We start from the raw sequence: 12,040 nt of genomic DNA, 5'->3' as shown, positions 1-12,040 counted from the left end.
AAAAAAGGAAGGTACTTCTGACACAGGCTACAACATAGATGAAACTTGAGGCCATTATGCTAAGTGAAATAAGTCACAGAAAAACAAACAGTATGATTCCACTTGCATGTGGCGTCTAAAGTGGTCAAATTCACAGGAACCGGAAGTAGAATGCTGGTAACCAGGGGCTGTGAGAAGGGGAAATGGGGAGTTGTCCTATGGGTATAAAGTTGCAGTATCCCAAGATTAAAAGTTCTGGAGATTTGTTTCATCAGTGAACTGTACACTTAAAAATGGCTAAAATGGTCAATTTTATGTTATTTTTTTACAATAAAAAAAATCTAATATCCCTCATAAACACAGACGCAAAAATTCTTAACAAAATATAAGCAAGCGGGGGCCAATAGCGCATTAAAAAGGATTTTAACAAGAGAAAGTGTGGTGTTTTGACAGCTGCCAAGTGCCACGCCCATCTGTCAGGTGTCCCCACGCAGCAGCCTTCGAGGACACACGCCCGGGAGTGCTGCCGTGGGCGGCGGCACTGCGGGGGGGCGGCCATCGAGAATGCCCCAGCCCCGCCCCGAGAGGGCAGCCACTCCACCGGCCACAGGCACGCTCCGCCCCCCCGCCTCAGCCCCCGCCAAGAGCGAGGCCAGGGCCCTGCTCATGTGATAGGCTCGCTCGGGCAGAGACATGGGGATCTACGCCGTGGCTCCTAGAGCGCAGGAGCAGCAAGAAGGCTGAAGAGGTGAGGTTCTTCCTGAGTGTTGCTAAGGAACCACAGGGGCGCTGCCGGGGGCTCTGTGCTCCTTTTGAGGTTTCACAGACCGTTCCCGAAGACAGCTCTCGTGTGGAAGAAAACAAGTGGCACGGATTCTCGAGGGTTCAATTCCTTCAGCTGGAAAATAAGGTAACTGGTTCCTGCTGGCTCTGGTCATCAAACAAGTCTGAAATACACATTCCAGACCCTCGAAAGAGCTGAGTCTCCCCTTCTCTCTCCCTCCCGGAATACTCAACCCATGCCACCTGGAAAGTAGTCCTATCTCTACTGCGATGCATTCCATTCATCCATTTCTAACATACCTGGCGGGGAAGCTTATTTAGTGACCTCAGATAGTCTTTGTCCAGAACACAATTTCCAAGTGCATTCCCGAAACTTCTAAGGGTAAGGAACAAAAAAAAAAAGAGCGAGAAACAGGTTGAGAATGATTAGGTGTAAATATCAGAGACCAGATACAACCTTTGTGGCAAGGTGCTTCTCAACTGCGGCAGAGGAGATGGAACCTAATATACATGCAGTAACATTTCCTGGGCACCTGCCATGTTCACGCACTCTGTATGAGGCTCTCAGAATATAGCACAGGGCATAACAGTCACCAGTCTCTGCCCTCAACAAGAGGCAGGGAGGACGAAAAGACTAAGAAACCACTCACAAAACCCCATTAGCTACCTCCTGCCATGGAGCACCAACTCCAGAGCAGAGAATTCTTTTTCCAAGGACAGTTCCAATTCCCCAATAATAGTGGGCAACACACACTTAGGGCACATCTTCCTTCATGACTGAAGTTCTTTACTTGGGACATCTGGCCTCCTGTATGGGTTATGGCACAGCAAGTTTTTAGTGTAGGTTCATACATGTGTGATCCAATTCACTTCAATTCTCAAAGGCCACGTATGACCCCAAAAAAGGTTAAAAAAAAAAAAAAACACCTTGTTCTATGCACCTAAGTTGTACATACCCAAGGAAACACTGTTTAGGTGTTTTAAAGAGAATGGGGAAGCTATCTCTGTCCTTGTGTGGAAGGGCCTCCAAGACACACGACTGAGACGGGGGTATGCAAAATCAAGTACAGAGTAGAGAATATAGTATTCTACCACTTGATCCCAAAGAAGGCGGACCTAAGCATAAAGAAGCATGGGGAAAATACAAAGTGTAGGAAACAGGGCCAACAGGGACAAGGGGCAGTGAGACTGGGTTATTTTAACTTTCGTACCACATGAACAAATTACGTTTTAAACAAACAAACAGGAAATAAAATTGACGCAGGTTAGACCCCAGCCCTGGTGCTCACCCCAGCCCTTGTGCTCACCTCAGCGCTCGCTTCAGCCCGTCGGTCACGGCCTCCTTCCTGGCCTTCTCCAAAGACAAGGCTTTTGACTTGAGGCCCTCACTGACACCATAGCCCACATCTTCATGATATGAGCCATCCTGCGGGTAGAAAAGGAGTTCAGACTCCAACATGAAAAGCTGCAGTCGCGTCCCCGGTTCCACAGCTTTTCTCACCTTCAGGGGCATTCGCACCAGGTGCACAGAACCCAGGCGCCTTGCTAAAGGGCACACGGGCACAGAGAGTTGGAAGAGAACTAATTTCCAGCACTACGTTCTAGACCTGATCTCCGCGTAAATGTGCAAGACAATTCTTCCTTCCCACTTCCTCTTTCACATAAAAAAGGCACATATCTGGGGCACCTGGATGGCTCAGTCTGTTAAGCATCTGCCTTTGGCTCAGGTCATGATCTCAGGGTCCTGGGATCGAGCCTTACATTGGGCTCCCTGCTCAGCAGGGAGTCTGCTTCTCCCTCTCCCTCTGCCTGCCGCAACCCCTGCTCGTACTCTCTCTCTGACAAATAAATAAAATCTTTAAAAAATAAAAAATATAAATAAATAAAATAAAATAAAAAAGGCACATAGCTAACCCCCCCTAAGTCTTACTAAGGTGCATTACCCCAAGGTATAAAAACCTCTGGGACACTAAACAAAAGGAAAATGTGAAATACTGTATTTAACAGACTCTAAACGACTGGATAGCAAATCTTTTCATGGGTTCGGTGGGTATCCCTTTCTTGGCTTTCACCAAAAATGAAGGTACACCTGATCAAGTTATTAGCTGATAGAGAACCGAATATAATTTTGGATGACAGGACTCTGATTTTTGAAATATAACTCAGAAAGCTTATTCAAAGAAATGAGTGACACTGTAACAACACTCTCTCCATTCCCAGTTTATTTATGTAAGGTTTTTCAGTACTGTTTACAAAAATGAGAAGTTAGAATAGAATTAATGCTGAATGTTCTATCTAGGAAAAAGTAGTATTAAACTATGGACATATAAACTATCTAAAAAGAAAAAAAGCTTCATCCATCTCATTAAGAAATGCATTTTCCTGGGGCGCCTGGGTGGCTCAGTTGGTTGGGCGACTGCCTTCAGCTCAGGTCATGAGCCCCACATCGGGCTCCCTGCTCGGCCGGAGGCCTGCTTCTCCCTCTCCCACTCCCCCTGCTCGTGTTCCCTCTCACGCTGTCTCTCTCTCTCTCTCTCTCCCTGTCAATTAAATGAATAAATAAAATCTTTAAAAAAAAATGCATTTTCTTGGGGCGCCTGGGTGGCTCAGTCAGTTAAGCGTCTGCCTTCAGCTCAGGGCATGATCCCACGGTCCTGGGATCAAGCCCTGTGTCGGGCTCCCTGCTCAGTGGGGAGTCTGCCTCTCCCTCTGCCTGCCACTCCCCTACTTGTGCTCTCTCTCTGACAAATAAATAAATACAATCTTTGAAAAAAAAAAAAAAGAAATGCATTTTCCATAAAAATTTATTTTTATTAAGTATATAAATTTTGATGTAGTTATTTTGTCCCCCTCATAGACCCAATTGACTGATCAATTTTGTGTTAATAATACCTGTAATAGTAACTCAATCCAGAAGAAATTTTTTATAATTTAGAGCTGTAAGGTCACTGAAAATTTACCCCAAAAAATTACTTTTATATACACATACATACACACACACAGAGGAATAGGCTAAGGTTATAAATAAAAGGTTTTGAACACATATATATATAATATATATTCCAAACATATATATATTCTAAACATATATTTTATTTATACATATATACATATACATACATACACACACACACACACATATACTGACAAAAGCCAATGGGGAGATAGAATGGAAATATGAGTTTGAGAAGAAACAATGTAAAATTTCTCATGACTAAAGAATAGCTTGCTCGTGTATTTTTTTAAGTGGATGACAGTATTTAATCGTTTATGATATTTAAAATCCACTGGTACATTTAAAAAAGATGTAACAAAATATACGTGAAATAAAGGGGACTAAGGATACACTTATCCTGATGAGCCGTGAGAAATGTAGGGAAGTGCTCAAGCACTATCTTGTACACCTGATACTGATATACCACCGTATGTTAATTACACTTGAATTAAAAAAGGAAGATAAAAATGTAACAGATTTATTTTAGAATGTCAGATTTTACAATATGCTAAAAAACATACCGTTGCAACTACAGGTTTGCCCCGTTATCCAAAAGTAGAATGTCCTCATGAAAACTTTCGTAAGCCAAAATGGCATAAAGCAGAGAATTACCATTAATTTATATGGAAATACTTTCTGAGCATTCCCAGATGCAAAAAATAACCTCTCTTAAGTTTTTCTGATACCTTAGGACACATTCTGCTAACGGATGCACAAAGAAAATGGAGATAAAGCACAGACGCTCAGAGAGCGTTCAAAGCTCTGCCGAGATGCTGAGTGTGGTTCCCCGGGGATGGACTCACAGGGCCACTCTTGCCACCAGGGTGTGCCTTTTTTCATAAACGCGAAAATCCTCTCTGGGTTTCCTTCAGTTAAGCGAAAACAGGTGCCAACATGGGTCTCTCATGAGAGCAAAGTGGTGTAACACAAAGTTGTGAACGCAGAGGACCTGCACTTATACTTTGGGTGAAAACTTTAGGTGTCAGCTTAAAGTGTGCAGGAAAAAACAAGTTTTTCAGAATTCATTTAGGGGGCACCTGAGTAAGAATGTTTGGGTACCACCATCCTAAGGAACACTGGCTGAGCCCCAGCTCTAAAACCTAGCTCTCTAGGCCCAGTCCAGAGAATTCTCTACCTGCTCCTTCTCTCTCACCACCCACCCAGTCCTTGGAGGCAGCGGGTCTATTCCATCACCCTCACCTTCAACTGGACTCTCACAAATGCACAGACTCCCACGTAGAACTTGCCATTGTTAAGGTCAATAAAATCTAGGAGTGGGAAAGAGAACCAGTTGAAGAAGATACTGATCCCTGTGCCTCACCCATATTCCTCCTACTGGCAACAAAATACACCTACCCTACATCCTCACCCACAAAACACTCTCATCAGAAATTAGTACCAAAGTAAGGGAAATGAAGAAGTCACCGTTGCCAGGAAACATACCCACATTCTGCTGTGTGACAGAGTGTGCCCAGCCATTGTAACCAAACATCTCATTGGCCAGATTAATTACCCTGTGACCTTCAATGTAACATACCTGGGAAAAGAAATTAAAGGGGGAAAAAAAAAAAAGCTTGTTAAAATTCCCTGCCATACTTAAATGAGAATCAAAATTTACTTAATTTACTCCTTACCAGCTTTTTTGGCAAAACTGCCCTTAACATTCCAAGGAAATTCTCAGTGAACTTATTTCAAAGATCTTCCAGAAGGAAGCAGTTAGAACTAATGTTTTGTCTGGAAGGAGGGACTAGACTCAGAAGGGAAAGATATCCACTCACCTAGCAGTTTCCAAAACTCACAGTTTCCAAAAAAGTACAAGTCTCAGGCTGACATATATTATTGAAGACCAAAAATATACACAGAAGTTAAAATTAGAAGCAAAGGGCAAAAGAAACATTTTTAAAAGATGGTGTAAAAATCCCAAGATGGCAGGTATGGAAGTCTCAAGACAACACTTGGGTCCCTTCAGATGACAATGACGGCTGGAACCCATCCCCTCCCAAAGACACTAGGAAACATCTAGCAACAGTGAGCAGGAGACCTTCTGAATCCATGAAGACCCAGAGAGGGAGCGAGATCCTCTGAGTAGCCAGCTAGAGGGGCACCCACTTTTCAAGCATATCAACTCTCCTACCCTCTGGCCTCCTCCAGCCATGCGGCTACTGATGTATTCCGGGCCCAGCCTCTGCCTCAGAGCATTCTGGATGGCCTGGTACTCTTCTGCTGTGTACTGATACTGCAATCCAGAAAGGAAAATTAAATAGACATTTCCCCCATTCCTACGTCAGCAAGTCTTCAACTTTTTGGTCTCCAGACCCTTTACACTCTTAAACTACTGAGGATCCTAGGAGCTCTTGTTTACGGGGTTATGTCTACCAACACTAGGAATTAAAACTGAGAAACTTCTAAGGCACACCTTCCGTCCGCCATCAAGGCAGTATCCCCCCAGGCTGTGCGTGCTCTGGAGAGCCCCACTGTTCACTCATAAGAGAATGAAAGGAAAAGGCAAGAAGTATTTTATTATTATTAAGGAACTCTTCTTGACCTCATGGACTTGGAAGAGGTCTGGTGGACCTCCGGGGGTCACTGGGCCACATTTTGAGAGGCATTGCCCTAGGTGTCACCACCCTCCTGACAAAACTTTCTCAAGCCAGAACTGGTAAACTGAAACGTCCCACCTCAGAGCCTGTATATATGATGTTTATGCCTGCAAGGGAGTAGGGGAAATACCTCTTCTCCAATTCAACAATTTTCCATCCTATATGTACATAAATATACTACTACTTGTTTTGATTTTTGTCCCCTTGGTAGTTTTCCCCTTGCCCTATTTAAATGAAATACCTTTGAACCAACAGATCTCTGGTAAAGACAAAGATGGAATCGAGCGGACAAAGCAAGAATCTCTTTTATATGCACAGAATATCTCCACAAAGAGTATGACACCAGACTCTTTGGAACTGGGTGAAATGTGGATAGGAGTGATGGGGAAAGAGTAAGACTTCTCATTCACATATAGTCTATGTTTCATTTTGAATGTTTTACCACGTGAATATGTAATCTATCCAAAAAAATAAACAAAATGTAAATCTAAATATAATCCCCAGTAGTAATGCTAAAGTTCCACAATGCCCTGAGAGTTCATCAGACTCCCAAATAATGCACCTAACAGGAAAACCCACTGACAATAAATAGCTTCCAAATATATGACGATGCTCCACAAATTACTTTCTCCTGCCTTTTCACTTAACCTCAGTCTTCCCAGGTATGAAAAACACACAGTTACCTGTCCAAAGCATAATACAGAGTTGCCACCAGCAGAGGAAGGATGGCTGCCACGGCCTCTAAGAACTGCTTCCTCAGTCCCAGACATGTTGATTCCGGGTGACCTCTGTAAAAACAGAGATTTAAAAAGATCTCAAAGAATGCTAAAAGAAAAAAAAACAAGAGCCTCTACTCAAAATCAGATTAAATCATCCACATGTAGTATCCTACAAGTCGCTTTATTTACTTAACACTTTATTTGTAAGCACTGCCCCAATCAAGGATTAAGCTCCTCAGTGCTTAGCTACCCTCCAACATGGCACTGAAAATCCTTTAGGGTCCACTTCTACCCTTCTGTTAAAATTCTTGCTAGGGTGGGGGCGCCTGGCTGGCTGAGTTGGTAGAGCATGCTAACCTTGACCTCAGGGTCATGAGTTCAAGCCCCACGTTGGGCATGGCGCCTACTTGAAAAAACAAACCATGAAATGTTTGCTAGGGTGATGGTGTTATTAAAGGTGATTTTTATAATTAGAATGTATTGTAACTGCAATATTTATCATTGAAAGAGTCAAAATTACAAAGACACCCCAACGGAGAGTAACCAAGCAACTGATTACTACCTACTATATGAACAACATGATCCTGGCCTCAGTGGGGTCAAAAAGGGAAGTATAAGCCAGGGGCACCTGGGTGGCTCAGTCAGTTAAGTGTCTATCTTCAGCGCAGGTCATGATCTCGGGGCCCTGAGATCAAGCCCCATATCGGGCTCTCTGCTCAGTGCAGAGTCTGCTTTTCCCCTCTCCCTCTGCCTCTACCCCTGCTCATGCTCTCTTTCTCTCTCAAATAAATAAATAAAATATATTTTTTTTTAAAAAAGGTAAAAGCCATAATAACTGACCTACTTTCCAGGAGCTAACAAGCTGGCTGGTAGGTGAAGACTAACAGGGAAGTTAAAGAGCAAGAGAGAACAGTGGGGACGGCCCTAACATTCAGGAAGAATAAAGCGTTAGACCAGTTAGGTCTGTTGCAGCATCAGCATTACCTGGGAACTTAGTAGAAATGCAAATCCTCAGGTCCTACCCTAGACCTCCTGGATGAGAAACTAGAGCGGAGGCCCAGGAGTTAGTGCTTGCCAAAGCCCACCAGGTGATTCTGACACAAGCTCAAGTTGGGGAGCCAATGCATTAGACTGAGACTATGCAAATGTATAGTCCGTTAGAAAACAGAATTACCCTCAGAAGCACCTGCAACTGGCTGACCCACTACCTGACCACCCCTACACCTGTCTCAGAGCAGATGGATTCAATGCTGTGCCCCAGCCTTTCTGTCCCTTTCCAGCATTCAAGATGTGGAAGCGAGGACATGGTGGGTCCTCCGGTGCGAAATTCTGGATTTCCCTGGGTCTTCCCATAGGAGCCGTGATCAACTGTGCTCACAGCACAGGAGCCAAAAATCTGTAGATGATCTCAGCGAAGGGGATCAGGGACGGAACTGGCTTCCTGCTGCTGCTGGGGGTGACGGCCAGAGTGAAGAAAGGCAAACCAGAGTTCAGAAAGAAGATACATCCAGCAGGTAACTGGACAACGCAAGTCCTACTGGAGAAAAGCTGGTGTGTGTCTCTGTTTTGAAGGTAACGTGGGGGTCACAGTGAACAGTAAAGGCGAAATGAAAGGTGCTGCAGTCACAGGACCAGTTGCAAAGGAGTGCGCACACGTGTGGCCCAGGATTGCAGACGCTGCGGGCAGCACTGCAGGATTCTTTGGTGTGTTCAAAAAAAATTTTAAATTATGTGCTCCCAATGTTTGTCTTCCTGTTCTTTTCTACAGGTCACTTTTCTTGACACCACCCAACCCTTTCCTCCTTTTGTAAAATGAAATCACTCGATGCAAACTGGCTGTGAGTGTATGCAAAATAAAGATAAACAGGGCGCCTGGGTGGCTCAGTTGGTTAAGCGACTGCCTTCGGCTCAGGTCATGATCCTGGAGTCCCGGGATCAAGTCCCGCATCAGGCTCCCTGCTCAGCGGGGGGTCTGCTTCTCCCTCTGACCCTCTTCCCTCTCATGCTCTCTGTCTCTCATTCTCTCTCTCTCAAATAAATAAATAAAATCTTTAAAAAAAAAAGATAAACAGTACTTGGCAAAAAAAAAAAGTTGTGCCTCAGCAAACTTGCATGCTGTAGTCTTCAGGTTATTTGCTGACAGTAAAACTACAAATCTAGGAATGTTAGGTGGCGGGACACTCCCATGGCGCCACAATACAGCGTTTAGGGGCTCAAGTTCTAAATGTCAGTTTCTGGCTATACACCCACTAGGTGCTTGACTAAGGGAAAAATCATACAATCTCACTGAAGGATGTTCTCTCATCTAGAAAATGGACAAAGTAATACAACTTGCATTTCCTGCGGGTTCTGTTGAGATTAACATGATACTGCATGAAAACTGCATTAGAGTAGCACACACAAAGTACTAAAAGGTTAGCTATTGCTAAGTACATCTCAACTTTCTTATGTACAGTATGATGAAAATGCAAAAGATTATTTAAATGATCATAAAACACTACATTTCAACTAAGAATGATAAATTATTTCTAATCTGGCACTGAAAAAGTAAAAGGGTGGCTTACACTAGGTTAATTAATAATTAGTGTCTCAAATGGTTATAACAGGGGCGCCTGGCTAGCTCAGTCAGTCAGCATGCCACTCTTGATCTTGGGGTCGTGAGTTCAAGCCCCATGTTGGGGGCAGAGAATATTTAAATAAGTAAACTTAAAAAAATAAAACAAAAAATTGTTAAAACAGAATCAATATATTATATACCTGAAACTAATATTACACTGTATGTTAACTAACTGGAATTTGAATAAAAACTTAAAAAAAAGAAACACTTCACATATGCTGGGATAGCTACAATAAAAAAGAGAATAACCAACGTTAGTTGAGGATGTGGAGAAATTGGAACACACACACACACACACACAATCTATTGAAACAGGTTGGGTGCCTGGCTGGCTCAGCTGATAGAGCACTAAACTCTTGATCTCAGGTTGTGAGTTCAAGTCCCACATTGGGCACAGAGATTACTTTAAAAAAAAAAAAATCAACAGAGGCGCCTGGGTGGCTCAGTCATTAAGCGTCTGCCTTCGGCTCAGATCATGATCCCAGGGTCCTGGGATGGAGCCCTGCATCGGGCTCCCTGCTCGGCAGGGAGTCTGCTTCTCCCTCTCCCACTCCCCCTGCTTGTGTTCCTTTCTCGCTGTGTCTCTCTCTGTCAAATAAATAAATAAAATCTTAAAAAAAAAAACCCAACAATTTAAAATTGTTACAACAGGAAATAGTGGAATAAGGATCATATTTAGAATGCAACTGTAAATGCCAGAAAAAATAGTTAAAAGAACAAAGTGGGGAGGGTGCCTGGGTGGCTCAGTCAGTTAAGCGCCTGCCTCAACTCAGGTCTTGATACCAAGTCCCACAATCAGACTCCCTGCTCATCGAGGAGTCTGCTTCTCCTCTACCTTTCCCTCTCCCCCCAGGTGGCTCAGTTGGTTGTGTCCGACTCTTGATCTCAGCTCAGGTCTTGAACTCAGAGTTGTGAGTTCAAGTCCCTACTTAAAAAGAAAGAAAAGAATGCAGCGGATCTGTCTCCGAGGGGTGGGACTGGGGTGGAGAATAGTGTAGCAGGGATCTTTTTCCAAATAAAACTAGCACTATTTCACTTTCCAATATGTACATGTATTATTTTAATAAAAATTAGAATAAAAAATTTAAAGACCTGTTATATAAAACAGAGGTCAGCAAACCTTTTCTTTAAAGTGCCAGATAGTAAATATCTTAGGTTTTGCAGGCTACATGGTCTCTGTCACAACTATGCAACTTGGGCCTCTGAGCCACAGATAATATGTAAACAAGTGAGTGTGGTTGTGTCCCAATAAAACTTTATCACAAAAAGAGGTGGCAGATATGGTCCACAGGCCATAGTGTGCCAACCCCTGCTATAAAGCATGTTTTGAACGTTACAGTCAAAGGTGGTTCAATATCCCGCCCCACCCAATACATTATTTAAGTTGGGCAATTACTTAAACTTTCTGTGCTCCAATTTCCTCATCTGTAAAGGGGAATATTAGTAAAATCAACCTCATAAATGTATCATATTAAAATGATGTGATAAGGGGCACTGGGTGGGTCAGTTGGTTGGGCGTCTGCCTTAGGCTCAGGTCATGAACTTGGGAGTCCTGGGATAGAGCCCTACATCCGGCTCCCTGGTCGGCGGGAAGTCTGCTCCTCCCCCCACTCATGCTCTCTCTCACTCTCTCAAATAAATAAAATCTTTTTTTTTTTTTAAAGATTTTACTTATTTATTTGAGAGAGAGAGAATGAGAGATAGAGAGCACGAGAGGGAAGAGGGTCAGAGGGAGAAGCAGACTCCCTGCCGAGCAGGGAGCCCGATGTGGGACTCGATCCCGGGACTCCAGGATCATGACCTGAGCCGAAGGCAGTCGCTTAACCAACTGAGCCACCCAGGTACCCTCAAATAAATAAAATCTTTAAAAAATAAAATAAAATTATGTGATGATAACAGTATCCAGCAAAAATCATCATTGGGTACTAAAAAGTTGTGGGGGAGACTCACAAAGTTTCAAATGAGCACTTGTTCACTTATTTGTTAAAAATAAAGGGGTATACACTGGGACTGTACCTAATGCCACTGAGTTACACACTTAAAAATGGTTAAAATGGTTAAAAATTTAAGTTATGTATATTTTGCCACAATAAAAAAAAGGAAGGAGAATAGTTATTCTCCTTCAGGCAGGATCTAACCCAGTCTGGGGCCCTGCCCATCCCATGGCTGTGTCATCTAAGCACATGTGACCTCCAAGGTCATCACTGCAAGGGGAGAAAGTTGTTCAAGTCACACCAGTTCATAGCTGCCTTAGACCAGAAGTGATGCATATCACTTCTGGTCACAGTTCACCAGACAGAACTTGTCACAAGGCTCCAACTTAATTGCAATGGAGGCTAGGAAGTGT

The 12,040-nt window shown here is 43.3% G+C and overlaps 1 protein-coding gene and 1 pseudogene across 8 annotated transcripts in view; one reads left to right on the top strand and one right to left on the bottom strand.

Annotated features, from left to right (window-relative positions):
* RAD52 (RAD52 homolog, DNA repair protein) overlaps nucleotides 1-12,040 on the bottom strand; it is a 37,483-nt gene that overhangs the window by 15,676 nt on the left and 9,767 nt on the right. For 6 of the 8 annotated variants that reach the window (XM_025851936.2, XM_025851935.2, XM_073886933.1 and 3 more), the window contains exons 2-7: nucleotides 7,041-7,145; nucleotides 5,892-5,993; nucleotides 5,201-5,294; nucleotides 4,958-5,025; nucleotides 2,070-2,188; nucleotides 1,063-1,138 (exon numbers count right to left, since the gene is read on the bottom strand). In XM_025851936.2, coding sequence (XP_025707721.1) covers nucleotides 1,063-1,138; nucleotides 2,070-2,188; nucleotides 4,958-5,025; nucleotides 5,201-5,294; nucleotides 5,892-5,993; nucleotides 7,041-7,127 — 546 coding nt within the window. In that variant the 5' untranslated portion in view covers nucleotides 7,128-7,145. The remainder of the gene's footprint in view (nucleotides 1-1,062; nucleotides 1,139-2,069; nucleotides 2,189-4,957; nucleotides 5,026-5,200; nucleotides 5,295-5,891; nucleotides 5,994-7,040; nucleotides 7,146-12,040) is intronic. The other 2 variants (XM_073886935.1, XM_073886938.1) reach the window with 2 other exon arrangements.
* LOC141371494 (large ribosomal subunit protein uL14-like) lies at nucleotides 8,130-8,887 on the top strand (annotated as a pseudogene).

The sequence above is a fragment of the Callorhinus ursinus genome, unplaced genomic scaffold, assembly GCF_003265705.2.
Source record: "Callorhinus ursinus isolate GAN/ISIS: 27379988/994484 unplaced genomic scaffold, GSC_fseal_2.0 scaffold74, whole genome shotgun sequence".
In the NCBI taxonomy this organism is placed as follows: domain Eukaryota; kingdom Metazoa; phylum Chordata; class Mammalia; order Carnivora; family Otariidae; genus Callorhinus; species Callorhinus ursinus.
Note: the sequence above shows the minus strand (reverse complement) of the source record. Positions and strands in the feature narration are given on the sequence as shown.